This window comes from Ochotona curzoniae, unplaced genomic scaffold, assembly GCF_017591425.1.
Source record: "Ochotona curzoniae isolate NIBS_2020 unplaced genomic scaffold, NIBS_Ocur_1.0 contig_3622, whole genome shotgun sequence".
In the NCBI taxonomy this organism is placed as follows: Eukaryota; Metazoa; Chordata; class Mammalia; order Lagomorpha; family Ochotonidae; genus Ochotona; species Ochotona curzoniae.
Window position 1 is genome coordinate 19747198 of NW_024465926.1, and position 21586 is coordinate 19768783.

A 21586-nucleotide genomic window follows, 5' to 3' on the forward strand; every position below is an offset into this window, starting at 1 on the left:
GCTTGCTGGTCAGGACCCCTCCCCCCCCCCACCCGCTGAGGCTTGGCACCAGGTAGGATACAAGCAGGTGCTTGCTGGGCGTGCTGGCTGCCCTGCTCCATGTGCATGCCCGTGACCAGCACAAGACCAGGGCATTCTGACACCTGCAACCCTGCAGCCATGGCCCTGACCAGCAGGTAGCTAAGGGTTTGGGGGTGCAGAGTCAGGTTATGAGGTACAACAAAGGGGACTCAGAATATCCCCGGAGGCCGCACAACAGGGAGCTACCGACAGACACCATTGATAAAGTAGTTGTAATCATCTTATTAAATTCTTTATAATTAGTTAATTTAATTAATATTAAATTATTTGTAATTACCATGAGTGGGTATACTTTAATTTGTTGTTTTTAATTTTTATTCACTTGAAGCCGAGAAAGAGCCAACGATCTATCTTATCTTGGTCCACTGTTCAAAGTCCCCCGGGGGCCAGCGCTGAGCCAGGTCTAGAACATGGTAGGCAATGGCAGGGACCAGGACCGCAGCAGCGGGAAGTGGAACTCAGAAGTAAAGCAGGCGGGACTTGAACCAGGCACTCTGATGACAAGCCTGTGTCCTGGGCAGCCTACCTGCTGTATCAGACTCCCTCCCCGGGGGGGACGGACTTTTTCCGATGAATCTCACACACACACAGAGGCTTGGTGATGCAACCGGAAGGAGACGCCTGTCTCAGGGACCATGAGCCAGGACCTCGGGCTGTTCTTTGGGGGCTCAGAACATGCCTTCTGCTGTCGGACAGGGTCCCCAGAATCCAGCCCCTGCTGTTCCTAAGGCAGCGCTGGCAGTGTGCGTGTCTAGGTCCTTTCTCGACTGCTGGAAAAACTGCCAGATAGTTCATAAACAGTGGCTGCAAGGAGCTACTGATTTGCCACGCCAAACCCTCCTGCTCTATTCCTTTCCAGTCCTAATGTAAACGACTTGACATCCACCAATGCGGTCCTTAGTAACCACGAGCTTATTTTGTGCTTACTAAATGAGATCCTGTTTTGTTTTGTTTTTTTACACATAATATCATTTAATCTTTCATAAATGCTCATAGAACATACGAGTTCTCCTCTCCGCGATGGAGATAAGGAAATATTCAGTAAGAAGCGCAGATGAGTTGCATTTTGCAAAACAAAGTGATGGTTTGGTATTCCAAATTATGACCTTGCATCTTAAAGGTTGCAAAGCACTGAGCACCGGCTTCACTCGTGTCAATTTTTCCTGCCCCATCTTTCAAACAGGCATCATGCCAGCCGTCTCTTCGGGGAGGCGGCCGGAGTGACTGAGGGAACGCAGCGTGTGTCCAGCGACCCCCTTCTCACCACCCCGGGGCCGGTGGGGAACCGCGCACTCCTGGTTCTCCCAGACCTGCGCGCAGGCCTCACCGCCGGCCGCCAGGGGCCGCTGTGACGCGGCTGCAGCCCGGCGCTGGCCGCTCTAGGCCGGCGAGGGGGAACGTCGCCGTGCCTCGCCGTGCGCCCGCGCCTCGCCGTGTGTGCCGCCGCTCGCCCTCGGTGCTGACCTGCTGCCCCCGCTGCCCACCATGGCCCTGCTGCACTCGGCCCGCGCCCTCTCCGCGCTGCCCGCCGCCTTCCACCCAGGCCTCGCCGCCGCAGCCTCTGCCAGAGCCAGGTAAGCCGAGACCGACGGCTGCGGCTGCGCCAGGACGTGCTGCCGACCCCCGGCTGCCCTGCGCCGTGCGGCCGAGGCACGGAGCGTCCTGAGCGCCTCCCAGGGACCCTCAGAGTCCCGCATCCTTCCCCGCGCCGGGCACCTCAGGAGAGGCGGGGAGGGAGGTGGGAGGAAGCGTGGCCCTCTGCAGCAGCACCAAGGCTCCCCACCCGTTCTGGGGTCTGGAGAGGACGAGGGGCGGCGGGGTGAGGGGAGAGCACGCGGGCGGCGGCCCCGGTGCCAGGCTCGCGCCGATTGGCCGAGGTGCTGGGGGGCAGGCCGGGGTGGACGCGTGTGTCCTTGACAGGCCATCGGGGTGGAGGGTGGGGTGCGCACCTGTCGTGGCCTCCCCAGGGCGGCTGCAGCCTCAGCTGGGCCGCAGCCCGCGCTCAGGCCTCGCCCTCCACGCTGCATCCCATGACCTTGGCGTGCGGCATCCTCTGTCCATGTCACAGCCCGAGTCCGCGGTGACCACCCCCACCCCCACCAACACCACCAGGGACCCGGTCTGGCCTTCAGGCAGGAGGTCCAGCTGTCTTGAGCTTCATGCTTTTTTTTTTTTTTAAATCCTTTGAAGCCCCGAGTTGGAGGGAACTCTTGTTCTCTGCATCCCTAACTGTGCTCTTTCATTCAGTAGATCTTTCTTAACCTTGCTTCCTCAGAGCCGGGCACTGGTCCAGTTGTCGGCCCTAGAGGCTCGAACAAGCCTGTGGGAAGGACAGGCTTGGTGCCCAGAGCACAGGTGTCATTTGGCACTGTGATGGGGGATGCAAAAGGGAAATTAAAAAAAAAAAGCGCACAGAGTTCTTTCCGGTGGAAACCTGAGCCAGGGGATTAACTTTCTCAGGGATTCGAGTGCCTCGTTCCTCTGGTGAGGAACCAACCAAGTTTTAAAACCGCCGCCCCCTCTCCAGGCAGGTAACTGCGGGCGGTTTCCCTTGCCCTTTCGCGCTGGCCTTTGCTCTAGGCCCGCAGAACAGCCTGTCCTCTGCCAGCGCCGGCTGGCTGGGGCAGTAGGGTTTCGCCTAAGCTTTGACACTTTCTGCTCTCCCTGATTTGGGTCCTTCCTGGCACACGGTGCTTGCTCTTTAAGCCTGCCAACCTAGTGGGCCTCATAGACAAGGAGTTCTACCAGCAGCAGCCAAGGTGAAGGACAAAACAGGGGTCCCTAACAGTGTGGACCAGTATGTTTCCCCGCTGTGATAATCTTCAAGTAATTCCTTGTTTCAAGGGATTTGGCTGGGGGGGCGTCAGCTAAAGGGCTTAGTGAAAATCCCTGCGGGGTGTGACCTTCCAGGCATTCTTTGGGGCTGACTCATTTACTTTTTCCTGTCTTTTCCCCATTAGAATGTAAGTTTAAGGAGAGCAGAGTCCTTACTTTTGTGTTTTAACAATGAACAACAGTGTCAGACGTGTAGGCTTATTTTAAGCGCCGACTTTTAGCTTAGCAACAAAACCAGAATATTTTAATGCTGTGTCTTAGGCCAAAAAGTGCAAGGCTGTTGCTGAGATGTGCATGGTAAGCCACCCCCTGTGGTGCTGTGCCCAGTTGGAGTCCTGGCTCCACTTCCCATCCAGCTCCCTGCCTGTGGACTGAGAAAGCAGTCGAGGACTGCCCAAAGCCTTGGGACCCTGCATCCACCTGGGAGACCCAGAATTGCTCCTGGCTCCTGGCTTCAGATCGCGCAGCTCCAGCTATTACTGTCCCTTGGGGAGTGAATCAACAGACTGGAAGATCTTCCTCTCTGTCCCTCCTCCTCTCTGTATATATCTGACTTTGCAATAAAAATAAATAAATAAATCTTTAAATCTTTAAAAAAAAAAAAAGATAACATCAGTACCAACCTACTGCTTGGGGTTTATACACTGCCGCATGGTTGGATGATAGCACCAGGTACCAGACCATCACTTGGGGAGTGATCCAGTAGATAGAAGATCTCCCTCTCTGTCTCTCCTCTCTGTTCATCTAGTCTGCCTTTCCAATAAAAACTCCGTCCATTGTGGAAGTGTGTGTGTGTGTGTGTGTATATATATATATATATATATATATATATATATATTTTTTTTTTTTTTAAGATTCATCTGTTTTTACTAGAAGGGCAGATTTACACAGAGGCAGAGAAAAGATCTTCCATCGTCTGTTTCACTGCCTAATTGGCTGCAGTGGCCAAAGCTGAGCTGATCTGAAGCCAGGAACCAAGAGGCTCTTCTGAGTCTCCTATAAGAAGATGTGATGGAAAAGAATTTTGAAAACTGCACAACACTGAGCAGGCTTAAGCCTCCTGGAAATTGCGAGGCATTTGGCCTGGAAATGCTTATCTGAATGTTTTGTACTGAACATCTTTTGGTTGGTTGGTCAATATTGCTCAATGTTGAAGCTTTGTACTTACGTTCAAAGTACAGTGATAGGAGTCCCTGTGTGGGTCACAGGTTATCAGCATCAGCTTTGCCCCTGGAGTACTCTTGTTTTGCTCTAAAGCTATGCCTGCAAAAGCATCAGGTACTTACAGTGTGTTTCTATGCAATTTTAAAGAGAATAAGAAAGGCCATTGATGACTTGAAACGTGGTTGCTCATGTAGGACTAATCAAATTAAGCACCCCTGTTCCTATACTTAGAGTGTTTGAAATACAGTTTTTGGGGGGCTGTCATGGTGGCTCAGCATGCTAATCTTCCACCTTGTAGTCCAGCATCCCATACGGATGCCAGTTTGTGTTCCAGCTGCTCCTTTTATATAGATAGGTAGGTAGGTAGGTAGATAGATAGATATTACATAGTATATAAGTATATAATAACTATGTAAATATGTAAGTATATATTTATTTATTTATTTATTTTTATTGGAAAGCCAGACATACAGAGAGGAAGATCTTCTGCCCACTAATTCATTCCCTAAGTGGCTGCAATAGCCGGAACTGAGCTGGTCTGGAGCCAGGAGCTTCTTCTAGGTCTCCCACATGGGTGCCGGGTCCCAAGGCTTCAGGCTGTCCTTGAATGCTTTTCCAGGCCACAAGCAGGGAGCTGGATGTGAAGCGGGGCCGCCAGGATGTGAACCTGCACCCATATGGGATCCCAGTGCGTGTAAGGCAAGGACTTGAGCCACTAAGCTACTGCACCAAGCCCCAGCTGCTCCATTTTCAGTCCAAGCCTGGGAAAGCTACAGACGATGGCCCAAGCACTTGGACACGTGCACCTAGATGGGAAATCCGGAAGAGGCTCCTGGCTGCTAGCTCAGCTCTAGACATTGCAAAGTATTGAGAGATTGAACCCGTGTGTGGAAGATCTTTCTGTCTCTCCTACTCTCTGTAAATCTGCCTTTTGAACAAAAATAATTTTTTAAAAAATGCAGTTTGGGGGCCAGCATAGTGACTCAATCCTTTACCTCCGTGGGCTTCTCCATCCTCCCATGTGGGTGCAGGATTCCGAGGCTTTGGGTCAGCCTTTGCTGCTTTCCCAGGCTACAACAAGGAAGTAGAGTATCCAGGACATGAACCAGCGCCCTCCCTGCACCTGCAAGGGGAGGATTAGCTCATGGAGCTATCATGCGGAGCCCTCTTTTTTCATTCTTAAGTGTCTTCCTGGAATGCCCAAGTGGCCGCAATGGCCAGAGCTGAACTGATGCAAAGACAGGAGCCAGGAGCCTCTTCCAGGTCTCCCTCATCTGTTCAGGGTCCCAAGGCTTTGGGCCGTCCTCGACTGCTTTCCCAGGCCACAAGCAGGGAGCTGGATGGGAGGCAGGGGGCTGCTGGGATGAGAACCGGCGCCCATGTGGGATCCCAGTGCACACAATGTGAGGACTTTAGCCACTAGGCTACCATGCCAGTCCCCAGCTCTGTCTTCTATGCAAACTAATGTGTGTTGCAGTCCAGTCCTATCCTGCCCACTGCACACTCGTCCCCCATGCAAACCAATGGGAGCTGAAGCCTAGTTGGAGCAGACTCGGCTTGCCCCAGACCTGAGCCAAATGTAAGCCCGTGGGTACCATAACCTGGCCTCGTCTGGGCTATTCCCTTTCTTGATTCTTGTGCTCACCTGCAGGAACTGTGTCCTGATGGGAGTTGCCAAGCTCCTCCATCAGAACCTCTCCCTATGCCAGATACCGTCTACACTGGTGGGTCCATGGGTCTGTCCTACTTAGTCCACCTCCTGTCCTAGCCTTTCCTAACCAGCCCTCACCCATTCCGGTTATTGTTGTTGGGTACTACAACCCAGCCAAACCTGGTCCTTACCCAGACACAGCGCATGCTTGGCTCAGCAGGGACAGAGACCTAGCCCAACCCGTCCTACACCCATCCTGATTCTCACAAGCTGCCATGGGTACTAGAGTCTAACCCAGTCTTGCATGCCCCAGACCCAGTCCACACCCAGCTGAGGGAGACTGCATCCATGTCCAGACCAAACTGCAGCCCTCACTTTGGCCCCCACACTCACCAGTGGGACCCACAACCCAGCCAGGACATCTGCTTACTTCCCCAACCAGGCCTGATCCCGGCACAGATCCCATGCATGCCAGTGGTTGCTCTGGCCTAGCTTGGCATAGCCTCTCCCCTGTTTTGACCTTTGTCTTCAGATGCTGCAGCCTTGCCTGGCCCGTCCTGGCTGCTAATTCCAGCTCTCACTGGCAGGTGCTGCACCCTGGCCCTGCATGACCTGCACTCTATCTTGGCTTCTGCATTTGCCAGTGGGCAATGGTTTGCTTGGCCCTGCCCACTCCAACCGCTTCCAAAACCAATTCACATACTTACCACAGGATGGAGCTACCCTGCCCAGCCTGCCCAGCACCCAGGCCTGGACCACGTGCTCATTGGCAGGAGGTGTGACCCACTAGGGAAATTTCCCAGGCTCCCCCACTTGGGCCATTCCCAGGCCCTAATCTCACTTGTGCTTGTCCCTTACCTAACATGACCTGCCCCATCTGTCCTGGCCTTTGTATGAGCTGGTGCAGCCCAGCCTGCCCCACACCCTGTTTTAGGGTGCTCATGCAGGTGTTGCAGCCTGGTCCTGCCCCACTTGCTCCCAGCCCCAGTACCAATGAGCATTGGTAAGTTCCATGTTCATGCCCATCATTCCAACTCCCAAGCTAAGCAGCGGGACTTGTGGTTCCATAGGGTTGGCCTCCATATCCTCCACAGGATCCACTCCTGGACCTGGTTCTTGCGTGCTAGTTGATGTCATGGCCCCGTCTGTTGTGACCCAGCCATGTCATACCGGCTCCCAGGCATGGCTTGTGTATGCACTGACGTGTGGTAGTCAGCTGTATTCCACGCTGACAAGCCCAACCCAGGATTTCCATGTGGGCTGATGCATCAGTCTGACCCATAAAGATCTTCAAGTCTCTCTGCTCCAAACCACCAGGTTTCAGTCCCCTCGCTGACCTGCAAGTACAGTGGCTCTGTGTTGGGTGTCCCTCAGGATTCATTCCTCAGTGACCGTATCCATTGGTGTCCCTAGGCAGTAATTCCAGACCCGCAAAAGGCCAGGATCCTACCCCCACCTAGCAGTGGTGGATGGGGAGCCAGGATCCCAAGCAGGAAGCCTGGGCCAGCACGGGTACCCCCAGCCACAGCCACATGGCTGGTGGATCCAGATACCGATGCCTCTGGCCAGACTTACCTCAAAATAAATAAATCTTTTTTAAAAAATAAAACCCTTGAGCTTGTAGGAGTGGTGCCTACCTCCGGCCCCTGCCTCCAAGTTCCTGGTGACACAGGCCCTGACAGGCAACAACAGGGTGGCTCAAGCAGAGTACTCACACCAGGCCAGCTCAGGAAGACCCGAGTTCTGTTCCTGCCTTGGGTAGTCAGCATTGGAAGACTGAAACAACAGACAGAAGGGTGTTTTCCCTGCTCTGCCTCCTGCCCTCTTCCTCTCCCCCTCCCTCCTCTCATATTTAGAGGAGAAAGAAAAGCTTCTTGCTTATTTACCCCAAAGAAAGGGGGTAGAATGGTCTTCTTTTTTCCCCATAAAAATAGTTTTTATTGGGGGTGAGGGCCTCAGTCTGATACATTAATGTATCCATTCTGGCAGGAGGCTATTTATGGGAAGAAGGGACAGTACTTTCCAAAGGACCACTAGGAAATTTAAAAATAAAAGCCAAGTTGTGTTTTCTGTATTTCAGATCCACTCTTAGAGATCCAAGCTTAAAAAGATAAATGATATTTGGTCACTTGATGAAGATAGGAATGGGCATACCTCAGAGAAATCACCATTGATTACCTATTTAGTTAAAATGTCAACAAAACATTAAAATTAAACATACAAATGCAAGGAACCTTGGCTCTTCCGTGTGTGAGAAACAGTTTTTTGGTTTGGGTTCAATAAGATGGGTGGGTGTTGTAGTGCAGCTGCCTAGACTGCGGCTCTCCTGTCCTGGCTCCCTACAGTGCGCCGGGGAAGCAGGGGAGGATGGTCCAAGTGTTTGAGTCCCTACCACACATGTCAGCCAGGTGGAGTTTCTGGCACCTGGCCCAGCCCTGGCTTCTGTGGTCATTTAGGAAGTTAACCAGATCTCTTTGTATATTTCTTGTCTGTTGCTTTGTCTTTCAAATAAATCTTTTGATAATTCACATAAAGCATAGACACGTTTTCTAATAAAAACAGAATCTCCAATATCTAGACTGCCCACAAAGTGGGGAAAAATGGTTTTTGTGTTGCAAGTTAGGTCATTGGTTAATGGCTAAACCGAGGAAACTAACCCATCAAGGTTCAGCAAACTTTGTTGAAATGTTGATACACCATAGCTTCTGTCCAAATTCTGTTCTGTTACTATAAACCCAAGACACGGTGTGCGCTCTGTGTTTGCCTGCCTGCTGCTCTGTCACATTTGAAACAAACTGACACTTTGTACAGTAGAAATTGTCTCTCAGGAAGTCTGCATGGTTGCAAGGTCAAAAGGATTTTCATGATAAATTTTGGATGTAATTTGTGGGTGCTTTCTATGTGTTTCTAGGTTGATGCTTTCAAATAAGTAGATATTGTGTTTCCATTTCTTACATGGTAAATACTAATAGTCACGCTGGGTAAGTAAAGGCTCTTTTCAGTTCCCCAGTACTGAAGAGTTGTAAAGGGCCCTCAGACTTCTCTGTGACAATGCTCTATCTCTTTTTCCTTGAAAAACAAAAATATTCAGTTGGATTTCTCTGTCATTGATTCTAGTATCATTAGTTATTTAAACTAAGTAACTTTTGTTGCGGTACACTGTGTGTAGTAAACATGCCAATATTTGTCTGAGTGGACCTCTGGTACTCAGAACCATCCCTGACCTTGAGAATGTAGCAGGTATAATTCTCATTTCAGCTCCTGGTGGGCTCATGTGGAGATGGGCCCCCCAGATCCCATCCTGGGAGTTACAGAAGCCTACAAGAGAGACACAAACAGCAAAAAGATGAATCTGGGCGTTGGCGCCTACCGGGATGATAACGGGAAGCCTTACGTGCTTCCCAGCGTGCGGAAGGTAAGCTTGCCGAGTCGGGGACACGAACAGCCTGAAGGCAGCTCCCCGAGAGGGACAGAGAGAATGGTGATGTCCTAGATGTAAGAATGAAAGCTTCGGGAAGGGGAGTTTGGCACCGCAGTTGAGGTCTCACCCCTGGAACACCCCCGTCCCATAATGCACCAGGCTCAAGTCCCAGCTGTTCCAATTTTCAAGTCAAGTTGCAACTACATGGTCTTTTCTAAGACTGAATTTTCTGTAGGTCTGTGACAGTCTATAAAGAGGGGTGGTGTCATGTTTAAATCTGAGGCTATGCAAAAGGACCAAGATTTAAACAGAGGGAGGAGTAGTCCTTTATGGATGGAACTTAGTGTCATTTCCATTTCTCCCCTCTGGATTGCCTTTATAAACCCTCGTGTTCAGGCACGTCCTGTCCTTTATCTCCACTGAACTAGGAAGTTACTCAGATAGTGTTAGCTATTATTGCGGGCCAGAACATAACCCGGCACTATCGCGTATACCTCACTAGCGCTCAGAAACAGTGACTCTCCACCTGACAGGTGAGGGGCTGGGACTCAGGAAGACGAAACAAGCTGCTGCCCAGAGCCACGCAGCCAATGAGGGACAGCCAGGCCTCTGCCTCCAAAACGTGAGAGGTGCCCATTGCTGCTCCCTCTGCAGTTCTTAGCCTGACATAAACATTGAACTGCCTCTGTGCATTTGGTCTTATCATCTTACATCTACTTTAGGTGTTGTTCTTAAACCTTGTGCCTATGCATTCCACAAATGCCATTTTATGTTAGCTGTATGGGAAGTGCATCGTGTCCCTGCTGCTCTATTTCCCATCCAACTCCCTACTTGTGGCCTGGGAAAGCAGTCAAGGACGGTCCAAAGCCTTGGGACCCTGCACAGATGAGGGAGACCCGGAAGAGGCGCCTGTGATAAAATTGACTCAGCTCCGGCCATTGCAGCCATTTGGGAGTGAACCAGTTTTGGGATAGATCTTTTTTAAAAAAGAGAAAAAAATGATGGATTTGTTGTTGTTGTTGTTGTTGTTGTTCTGTGATATTAAATCCAAGTATTCTGTTTGTCTTTCTTTAACATTAACTTAAAATAGAAAAGAACATACTCCCAAAAAGTAATTTATAAAGTTTTAAATAGTAATTTCTGGAAAAGAGAAGAAAGTAAAATGCTGTATTTTCCCTTGTCTAGGCAGAGGCTCAAATTGCTGCAAAAGGTTTGGACAAGGAATACCTGCCCATTGGGGGCCTGGCTGAATTCTGTAAGGCATCCGCGGAACTAGCCCTGGGCGAGAACAGCGAAGTGCTGAAAAGTGGCCGGGTAAGCTGAGCAGGGGCCAACTTGGAATGTCCACAGACTTCAAATACTTGAAACCAAGAGTGTATGGGCATTGTCTTGAAGTAATCACGCCTTTAAATAGTAAGCCAGCAACAATTACGCAAGATTTCACAATTTCGAAATTGCTCTGGTAATCCTGGAAATGTAGTGATCATTGGACCGACAGGTTTGGTTCTACTGTGGTTATTTATGTGATTATGTTGTTTTGCAGGAGTATGCTTTGGGAATGCTGAGCTTGCCTAGGTTTAGGCCTGTGATTTGCCCCCACACTGGGTGCTAAACTTCCAGCTCAGGATCAGGGACCTGAAAAGGGAACAAGGTCCAGGGTACCGGTACCATGGGGCTGGGACCAGTTGCCTGGCCACCCTGCTTCCAGCTTGTGAAGCACTCCACATGCCTCGTGGCTTGCTTTCTTTGCAGGTGAAAAGGAAACAGTTTTTAATGACTATATTTGTATGACTTTTTGGAAAAATCTGAGAGAAATAACGTGAACAAATTACAAAAATTGAGTGAATGTTCTCTTTCCCCCTCCCACTCTAAAAAGCCCAGATAAATCTGGATCATTTTGGTACGCTCACACATTAAGTTTGTTCACCCAAAAAAGCACAGTGCCTTGACCCCAGGGTAGTGATTATCTTAAGTCACAGGCAGAATGAAGTTTGGTTGCTATCCACACAACTGCCTGTTAGCCCTCTTGAAAGCAGTTTTCATTTCTGCTGTGATTTGGTTTGTAGGCAGTGATGCTACCAGACCTGCGGCTGGGCTTTTATTTCCATTGTGCCAGTGTTCGCAGAGACAAACTATGTCAAAGAAGGTTGTTGGTTGGGCTCCCCCTGTTTGACCCCTAGTAAGTCTTAAAGGGCTAAAGTGCCTTTTAAAACAAGCAGGAAATCTCTGAATGCCCTATGGTTCCTTTATCCCTTTCTGTGGGCCAGTTTAAAGCCTCATGCCCATCTCGGGCGTTTCCAGCCTGGGATGCTCCTGGTGAGCCGTGGCAGCCTGCGGGGCCTCTCAGGGCGGGGCCTGTGCAGGGAGAGCTGCATGTCACTGACCACGGCCATCTCTCCCCCAGTTTGTCACCGTGCAGACCATTTCCGGAACAGGGGCCTTGAGAATCGGAGCCAGTTTCCTGGTGAGTGTGGAAGTTCCCTTGGGGCGGTCAGGGCTGCCTGTTGGGTGCGTCTGTGACCGTGGACCCAGACATAGAGTTCCTCTACCCCGTTCTGTGAACGGTGAAGATATTTTGGAGAGAGTCAAGGAAGCCGTAATGACTTCCCTTTATTCACTGTTACAAAGAAGCAATTGCGTTTTAACTCTCTAAACTGTATGAGGGAGGTACAGGTTACCCATTGCACAAAGGAAGAAATTGGGGTTCACACACATTCTCACAACCAGGCAGTCTTGTTGCTGCATCAGAGTTTTTGGTGGAGGAAAAAGTCTTCTCAGAAAATAGGCCAACTTGTTCCGCCTCTCCTGCCTTCATTTTCCTCTTCCTTTTCTGCTCATCTTCCAGCAAAGATTTTTTAAGTTCAGCCGTGATGTCTTTCTGCCCAAACCATCCTGGGGAAATCACACCCCCATCTTCAGGGATGCCGGCATGCAGCTGCAGGGCTATCGGTACTATGACCCCAAGACCTGCGGCTTTGACTTCACAGGTGCCATGGAGGACATCTCAGTAAGTACGGGCTTTCAGGCGGGAGGGCCGAGTGAGCAGCCAGGAATAAACTTCCTGGCGGGCATCGGACAGCTCCCTGAAGGTCCCAGTATCTGACTTAAGATATTCCCATAGCTCGGATTGTCTTTGATACTTGTCTGACAGTGACTTGTGCCATGTCGGGTATATCATCTCCTTTAAAACCACAAGCCAAGGCATGTCTTGATTGTTCTTCTCCGTAGAAAATTCCAGAGCAAAGTGTCCTCCTCCTGCATGCCTGTGCCCACAATCCCACGGGCGTGGACCCTCGCCCTGAGCAGTGGAAGGAAATCGCAGCAGTGGTGAAGGTGAGGAGGATGGGCCGATGGGGGGCAGTATTGTGTTTCGTACTCGTTCTTGGGTGCTTAGTAACGGGACAGAATCTTCATGGTGTGAATTAGCCTTGAGTCCTCAGAAAGTTTCCACCTGTGGGAAGCTGCCAGTGAAAGACTTGTTTGCATAGTTAGCAGTTCTATAATAATTAATGATTTATGAGCAGTGCAAAAAAAAAAAAAAAAAGAACATCTCTTTTTCAGCCCAGATGTTGAGAATTCTGGCCTGACTTGTTGCCGAACCTGTTTAGTAGGCAGCTGGCCTCAAGTGTCTCCTGTTACACCTACACTTGTTCTGGTCACTAGCTGCTTGTTCGTCCTTTTATACACTTTTTTTTTTTTCCCCAAAGTCACGTATTTATTTGGAAGACAGGGTTACAAAGAAAGAGATACTTTCTGTCCACTGCTTTGCTCCCATATGACTGTACCTGGCTGGGCTTGATCAATCAGGCCAAAGCTAGGAGCCAGGAGCTGCTGCTTTCCCAGGCGCATTAACCTGGAGCTGGAGCACAAGGGCCGTAGGCAGGACTCAAACCAGCACTTGTGTAGAATGCCAGCGTCTCAGGTGGCAGTTTGACCTGTACTTCAGTTATATCTGATATGATATGAATAAGATGGTATCTTATTGTGGTTTCGGTCTGTATTTTCCTGATGGTTAATTACCACACTTTTTTTTTAATGTTTTTGTATATTTCTTTTAAGATCTACCTATCCAGTTCTTTGCCTGTTTCCTAACTGAATCGTTTGTCTTTGTTGCTGTTTAGGTTTTTTTTGAGATCCTGATATAAATATTAATCCTTCTTCAAGTAAATGGCTGGCAGATATTGGATATATCTATCCAATTGGATAGCTCTTTCTATTGGATGTATCTTTATATTCTATTGGATATATCTTTTTTTAAGGATACTTTAAGATTTATTTATTTATTTTACTTGAAAGGCAGAGTTGCAGAGTGAGAGAGAGAGAGAGAGAGGAAAATACAGATCTTCCATCCGCCGATTCACTCCCCAGATGGCTGCAACTGCCAGAACTGGGAACATCCGAGTCCAGGAGCTTCTTCTGGGTCTTAAATGTGGGTGCGGGAGCCCAAGGAATTGGTGCAGCCTCCGCTGCTTTCCCAGGTGCAAGAGCAGGGAGCTAGATCGGAAGTGGAACAGCCTGAACTAAAACCTGCACCACAGCGCTGGCCTCTGATTTGCCTTACTCTGTTGTTTCCTTTTCTGTGTAGAAGCTTCTGGGTTTACTATGCCATTTGTCTAGTTTGCTTTTATTTCCTGTGCTTCAGAGTCCACTGTCATCGCTGTATCAGTGTCTTCAAATTTTTCCCCTTTTTTCTCCTAGCAGTTTCATACTTTCAAGTCTTAAATTTAGGTCTATGAATCATCTTGAATTGATTTTTTTTTTAATGATGATAGGGCTCTACTTTTCATTCTTTGTATGTCTCGTTTTGCAGTACCATTATTGAAGACTATTCTTTCTCCAGTGTGTGTTTTTGTCAAAACTATAGCTTTTTTTAAAAAAAAGAAAAGATTTATTTAACTTTTATCACAAAGTCAGATATACAGAGCGGAAGATCTTCTGTCCGATGGTTCACTCCCCAAGCGGCTGCAACAGCCAGAGCTGAGCCAATCTGAAACCAGGAGCCAGGAGCTTCTTCCAGTTCTCCCACACAGGTGCAGGGTCCCAAGGCGTTGGGCAGTCCCCGACTATTTTCCCAGGCCACAAGCAGGGAGCTGGGTGGGAGGCGGGGCAGCCTGGATTAGAACCAGTTCCCATATGGGATCCTGGTGCATTCAGGGCAAGGACTTTAGCCACTAGGCTATTGTGCCAGACCCCAAAAATATAACTGAGTAAGCACACCAGAAAGGTAGAGGGTCTCTCTTGATTTCTCCTTCTCTGTTTTTTTCTCTGTCAAATAATTTTGTTAAGAATCATGTCATCTGTAGCTATAAGTACAGATGTTTTGATTCCGTTTTTTAATTTATGGTGCCCTTTATTTTTTTCTCTTCATTGATTGCTCTTACTAGTACTTTCAGCATTGTATTGAATAAGAACGATGAAAGTGAACACATTTCCAGATCTGAGCTTACATACTTTTTCATGTCCCCTTTCCTGTTTTTTGTTTGTTTCTTTTGTTTTGTTTTGTTTGCTTCCGGATAATAGATGCCGTGGCAGCATTGATAGCTCAGATGCTTGGCAGCATTGATAGCTCACATGACAGGCTTGGATTGTGTTCCAGGCTCTTGGCTGGTGCAGGCACTTGGGGAATCAACCAATGATTAAAAGGTCTACTTGTTTTTGTGTGTGTTTCTGCCTTTCGAGTAAAATGAAAATAAATTTAGAAATTTTTATATAAAGATGAGGGGCACAGTGGGTTAAACTGCCCTTTGCCACACCCACAACTCACGTCAGGTGCCGCTTTGAGTCCTGGCTGATCTGCTTCTGTTCCGGCTTCCTGTTGGTGTACCTGGCAGGCTAGCACGTGATGTCCCGATGCTTGGGCCCTGTCACCCATGTCAAAACCCAGGAGGAGTTCTTGATTCTGAGCTTCTGTCTAGCCCAGGCCCAGCTGTTGCAGTCTTCTGGGGGGATGAGGCAGCAGATGGAAGGTTTCTGTGTCTCTGTCTGGCTTTCAAAGAAGTAACTTTTTTTGTAAGAGTTGGTGATTTGGTTCTGTTGAGGCTGTCCATCAACCATGAGTATGCGTGTTATGCCAGGGTCACTTTAACCCCAGAATAGGCTGCTGCTGGTCCTGGGTTTGACAGTCAGAAATAATTAAGCCGACCACTGCTGGCCTCAGAGGGCTTCCTGTGCCATTAAGCAGTCTTCTGGGCAAACTGAGATTCATATTTTCTGAGTATCTTCTTGAGCAGTCATATCGCCCACATTTTAAAAAAATATATATGTTGATAACTAGGAAAATTAAATCGTCTCCCAACTGCATCTGGGGCAGAAGGGTGTTGCCTCTGTGAGGTGGGCGTGGGGGCAGTAAACGGAGATAGCCATCCGGGCCTCTCCCGACGGACTGCCTGAAGCTGGGCTCTCCTCTTCCTTCCCAGAAAAAGAATCTGTTTGCATTCTTTGACATGGCCTACCAAGGCTTTGCCAGTGGTGATGGTGACAAGGACGCCTGGGCTGTCCGCCACTTCATTGAACAGGGCATTAACGTGTGTCTCTGCCAGTCTTACGCCAAGAACATGGGCTTATATGGTAAGTTAAAGGCCCCAGCATGGCGTGTGTGCTGCTGAGCTTGAAGAGGAGCTCGGGAGAGAATGCCACAGTGGCAGAGAGTTGGAAAGGGAGGTCGAGTGTGTGTGACTGCATGTCCGTCCTTCCCCAGAGAAGAGAGGCTTGCAGCGTGGACTTCACTGATCTTCTCAGCCACATCTTCTGTGTCCTGGGAAAGACATAGAAGAAAACATTCTCACTTCTCTAAGCGAAAAGTGGCTGATCCCTGAACTGAGAAGATAAACGTAATAGGGAGATGCACGGATGGAAGCCTCAGCTGTCTGTTGGGCCTCCGCAGATTTAACTAGGATTTGCTTCTGCATGTTGACTGGGGAGCTGGAAGGCAGGCTCCACTTTGTCCTTTCAGGTGAGCGTGTCGGAGCCTTCAGTGTCATCTGCAAGGACGCAGAGGAAGCCAAAAGGGTGGAGTCTCAGTTGAAGATCTTGATCCGCCCCATGTATTCCAACCCTCCTCTCAACGGGGCCCGGATTGCCTCCACCATCCTGACTACACCAGATCTGCGAAAGCAATGGTAAGGGCTCCTGACTGTTCCCAGCCCTGCACCCCTGCCTGCCTGCACACTGCTTTCCCTCCGTAGCTGGTGTTTAGTTGGCTCCTGGAGACATGTAGCACCTCCCAGATGCCAGCGTGAGTGAGGGAAGCAGGGAACGGTGAAGTTCTGTTTACACTGTCAGACACACAAGGTGATCTCTCCTGGTAAACGGAACACGTGATTCAGAAATAGTGGCTGTGCTGCAAATTATTGTCACTCAGTTATGGTCATCATAATCCACATAAGAAAACATTTTTACAACATGACCACAGACATTGTTATTTGTCTATGGTTATATACATTGTTTTGTTTGTTTGTTTGTTTTTTTAAAGATTTATTTTTATTATTTTTTCATTGGAAAGGCAGATATACAGAGAGGAGAGACAGAGAGGAAGATCTTCCGTCCAATGATTCACTCCCCAAGTGAGCGCAACGGTCGATGCTATGCCAATCCGAAGTCAGGAGCCTCTTCCGGGTCTCCCACAGGGTGCAGGGTCCCAAAGCCTTGGGCCGTCCTCGACTGCTTTCCCAGGCCACAAGCAGGGAGCTGGAAGGGAAGCGGGGCAGCCGGGATTAGAACCAGCGCCCATATGGGATCCCGGGCGTGCAAGCTGAGGACCTTAACCACTTGTGCCACAGCGCCGGGCCCTATACATTGTTTTAAAACTCAGTACTGGGCCCACTGCAGTAGCCTAGTGGCTAAAGTACTGGTCTTTCTTGCGCCAGTATCCCATATAGGTGCCGGTTTGTGTCCCAGCTGTTCCACTTCCCATCCAGCTCCTGCTTGTGGCCTAGGAAGGCATTCGAGGATGGCCCAAAGCCATGGGGTGCTCTGCCCACATAGGAGACCCGTAAGATGCTCCTGGCTCCTGGCTTCAGAATTGCTCAGCTCTGGCCGTTGGCAGCCACTTAGGGAGTGAGCCAGTGGACAGAAGATCTTTGTCTCTCCTCTCTGTAAAATCTGCTTTTCCAATAAAAATAAAATAAATTGTAAAGAAAGGACAGTTTTATTGAAGCACAGCCACACCCATTTACTTCTGAGTTGTGTATGGCTGCTTTTGTGCTGAAGTGGCAGAGTGGCTGCCACACAAACTATGACTCTTGGTCTGAAACACTTACCGTCAGTTCCCCAGCCCCTGTACCAGCCCCTGCTTGCGTAATTCGGAGTTCATCAAGACCCATGATATCAGTAGAAGGTGTGATTTGCTGTGTGTTTATCCCATGTAGCTGCTTAATTCAGAGGTAGATTCATTAAAAAAAAAAGATTATATATTTTTATTGGAAAGGCATATTTACAGAGAAGGAAAGAGAAGAGAAAGTCCATCTACTGGCTCACTCAGATGACTGTGACAGGTGGAACTGAGCTGATCCAAAGCCAGAAGCTTCTTCTGAGTCTCCCTCACAGGTGTAGGGTCCCAAGGCTTTGAGCCATCCTCAACTGCCTTCCCAGGCACAAGCAGGGGGCTGGGTGAGAAGCGGGGCCACCGGGACATGAACAGTGCCCACGTGGGATGTTGGTGTCTCAGGCAGTGGCTTTGCCCACTTCTCCATGACACCAGCCCCACTTAACACTATTTTTATATGTTTTTTTTTTCTATTTCTGTGTTCTCTTATTACTATGAGGTATTTCATTGCAGCATACCGTTAATAGTCAACAGTAGACACCACTGGATGTCTGAGGTGTGCTCTCCATCCCCGGGGAGTTTGGAACTCCCGGGAACAACACACACATCTCCTCAATGCCAGAACTCCTGATTCTAAGGAGTGCTGTGCTGTATGAGTAGTTCCTTAAAGAGCGGAGAGGACTTTTTATTGTTTCCAAAAGAAATGAGGGGCAGGGGAGAAAGAACAGGCAGGAGAACTGCAGAGCTTGTCCAGAAATCCCCACCCAGTTTCTCTAGCAGAAACCCCGGGGGTGAGGAAGGGTACAGGAAGCAGCCAGCTGAGAAGCTGAGCTTACCCTGAAGCACTGTGCTGGGTGTGAGGAGTCAGACCTTCGCTCTCAGGCAGTGAGAAGGCCAGCTGGGTGCTGCGGAGGGAGCAGAAGTCCATCAGTGGCTGTGCACTCAGTGCCTTTAGGAACCAGGCCTCATGGCGGAGACGGGTCGAGAGATGGCTCAGCAATGAGGATAGGAACTCTTTACATGTCTTTAACAATTGTCCACTTGGCAAGGGAGCCAGAAAGAGTGTTCCCACAGTGCTGTGGGAATGGTGTGGCCACGGTAGAGTCTAAAGCAGAGGGAGGTTGTGTTCTGAACCAAGGGAGCCGTGTGCAGGAGCTGCCTTCTGCAGGCCTCCAGACGGAGTCAGCTCTGCCTTCTTGGGTACCTTGTGCCGTAGTTGCTCACATACAGGTGATGCTTTCAGGGTAAGAACCATGTTTCAGTCCTTAGCGTGGAGCATAGCAGCCAGTGTCTTCATTGTGAAGGCAAGCAAATGTATTCCATTCCTGTTAAAAATCATGTTGTATTTTATTGTGTAACCCATGGCTTTTGCCTTAGCTTCAATTAAGCATGTTAATGTTGTCTGATAAAACTATATTATAAGTTTTTTTTTGTTTGTTTTAAAATATTTATTTATTTATTTATTTGAAAGACAGTTATATAAAGAAAGAGATAGGGAAAGACAGATCTTCCAACTGCTAGTGCACTCTGCAAATGACTGCAGTGGTCAGGGGCTGGGCCGGGCTCCAGCCAGGGGAAGTCTGCTTTCCCAAGCACATTAGCCGGGGGCTGGCTCAGAAGTGGAGCAGCTGGGACTTGAACCAAAACCCAGATGGATGTTCCTACCGCAGCAGTGACTACCCACCACAGCACAGTGCTAGTCCCAAAATATCATATGTATATAAAACAGAATACAATAAAATAGCTTTCTTGTCTGCCCAGTGACATGGTGACTCAGTCAGGGGCTAAGGAATTTAGATGGATTAAGGCAACAAACATGAATTCTGACACACTTGCCATGCTTGGCCAGCCGGCACTACATCTTGGTCTTTCCCCACAGGTTGCAGGAAGTTAAGGGCATGGCCGACCGCATCATCGGCATGCGAACACAGCTGGTCTCCAATCTCAAGAAGGAGGGCTCCTCCCACAACTGGCAGCACATCACTGACCAGATTGGCATGTTTTGTTTCACAGGTCTGAAGCCTGAGCAGGTGAGTGGGCTGCAACTCCTCCGTGGTTGACCAGTTGGTCCAGAGTTTGTTGTTACCTGTTTGCTTCCCTGTGTGTCCCCTGTGAGCCTACACTTCTGAAGAGCAGAGCTTGTTTTGATGGTGCAGTGAGCACTGCTGGCTCTCCAGAAAACACGAGAGCAAGCCGTGGTCTGTAGCTCTATCCTGCTTCTCTGCTCAGTGTAGGATTTTGGTTTTGACTTGGTCACATGTCAGAATTCACCATCCCAATTTTAAAAAGCCTTCTCTTCTTTTGCTCTATCCTAGCATGTCAAATTGTAGGAAAAGAGCTTAAGTGAAAAAATAAACTTTCTGTTATTTTTACTGCATTAGCAAGCTGGCTAGTGTACCATATCAAGACTGAGAAAATGCCCTTGGCCGCCAGCAAATACCAAGTTCTTGTCCCTCGGCAGGTGGAGCGGCTGACCAAGGAGTTCTCCATCTACATGACAAAGGATGGGCGTATCTCAGTGGCTGGAGTCACCTCTGGTAATGTGGATTACCTCGCCCACGCCATTCACCAGGTCACCAAGTAACTTCCCCAGTGCCAGGAGACAGAGACAACCTTTCCGTGCTCAACCTCTGCCTCTGTGAGATTCGCACCAAGGGAGGGTGGATGGTGGTGGTGGTGGATCATTTCAACCGCACAGCGCAGCACTCAACGATGGATTGTGTCTCAGAAAAGAACATGCAGTGAAATAGTGCAGAGGTACCTGTGGCTGGTGGCTGGTGGCTGGAACTTTGTGGCTTTAAAACCAAACTTTTCTCTCTGTCCTTTTGTCTTCAGCTTTTCCAAGAGTTTACATGTGCAGGAAAGTCATAACACCAAAAAAAAAAAAAAACCAAAAACCCTGTCAGTCATGCCATTGCCACGTCTGAGCAGCTTTAAGTGAAGCAGTGTGCTGTGCTAGGGGCTGTTCTGGAGCCAGCTTCAGAGCCAGCACTTCATAGAGGCTTTGCGAGAGCTACTTAGTCACAGTCAGTCAGGTGGCCTCATGGTTGTCCCCCCGTGATGGAGCAAACCATCAACAGGCCGATTACAAGAATTGTGCTTTGTGGAAACCAGTGAGTCCGCTACCACTGCAGCAAGAAAAATAAACCATACTGTTTCTTGTCTAATTTAAGAAAAAGAACACTCTTTCTCCTCCCTATCACTGCTGTTCTGTTCTTTAGTCAAAAAGCCCTGTAACTAGCCTAGATTTCCATTCTGTTCTACTGATTAATTGACCACCAGACCCATCCGATCAGGGTTTATTTAAGAAGAAAGAACATCACCTGGGTTTATTTAAGAAGGAAGCACGGTGGTGAGTTAGGGAAGCGCTTTGACTTCCGCGTCCTCTTCAGTGATTGTGACATTGCCTCCTCTGGGGATGCCGCCTCTGCCGACTGGACCTCTTCCCTTCACTGCTTGTGCTCATGCGGTCCCTCGTCCGACAGCGCGAGCTGGGCGGTGCGTAGTAGCACAGGGAAGGGGATGTTCTGGACTTGCTGTGCTGCGAGACGAGCGCAGACCTGACCCTCCGGAAAGCTCACCACCATCCACTCTGAGCACGTAGACTTCTCGCGGCCTGGTTTCTCTGTTACAATAAAATGACTGTAGATCCAACACTGTCTGCTTGTTCTTTCACGGGAGGCAGGGGAAGGTGTGCGGGTGTACCGCAGAAAGCCTCGAGTCCTGTCCAGCTGACCGTGAGCCAGGACAGATGTGAGCTGCTCCCGAAGTTGGCGTTTTCCTCTCCATCCTGCCATTCAGCTCGGCCCTCCCAAAGGTGCTGAGAATGTGGCTGTAATCCCTTAACCGGAAGAACAAGGACCATTCCCCAGTGACCCTGTGCATATGGGCAGGGCTGAAAGGTTGGAGGGGAAGTAGTCACTTTTAGATTTCTACAGGAACCAAGCAAATGATACAAATAAAAGCTACAGTGGGCAAGCACCTGTGTGCAGTAGACATCTGGCCTGGTGGTTAAGATACCCATGTCCTGTATCGGGGCACCTGGGCTCAAGGCCCAGCTCCACTTCTGACTCCAGCCTCCTGTTTGTGAGTATCTTGTGAGGCAGTGGTGATGGCTTAAGGAACTTGGCCCCCACCACCCATGTGGGAGACCTGGGCTAATCTCCCAGCT

The 21586-nt window shown here is 49.2% G+C and overlaps 1 protein-coding gene across 2 annotated transcripts; it reads left to right on the forward strand.

Annotated features, from left to right (window-relative positions):
• The first annotated feature begins 1496 nt into the window (after positions 1-1496).
• Positions 1497-21069, forward strand: GOT2 (glutamic-oxaloacetic transaminase 2). Of its 2 annotated transcripts, XM_040982604.1 has the most exons (10): positions 1497-1655; positions 8990-9146; positions 10338-10466; positions 11557-11616; positions 11998-12159; positions 12381-12485; positions 15569-15719; positions 16105-16270; positions 19295-19445; positions 19877-21069. In XM_040982604.1, exons 1-10 carry the CDS (start codon positions 1567-1569, stop codon positions 19997-19999), a joined length of 1293 nt encoding a protein of 430 aa, XP_040838538.1. In that variant the 5' UTR covers positions 1497-1566; the 3' UTR covers positions 20000-21069. The 2 variants fall into 2 exon arrangements, with proteins under 2 accessions (XP_040838538.1, XP_040838539.1); XM_040982605.1 differs by lacking the exon at positions 10338-10466.
• Positions 21070-21586: the final 517 nt, after the last annotated feature.

Coding starts and splice junctions, on each gene's coding strand:
- GOT2 (XM_040982604.1), top strand. CDS start 1,567: ATGGCCCTGCTGCACTCGGCCCGCGCCCTCTCCGCGCTGCCCGCCGCC. Junction 12,486..15,568: donor AAATCGCAGCAGTGGTGAAG/GTGAGGAGGATG, acceptor CTTCCTTCCCAG/AAAAAGAATCTGTTTGCATT. Junction 16,271..19,294: donor CCAGATCTGCGAAAGCAATG/GTAAGGGCTCCT, acceptor CTTTCCCCACAG/GTTGCAGGAAGTTAAGGGCA.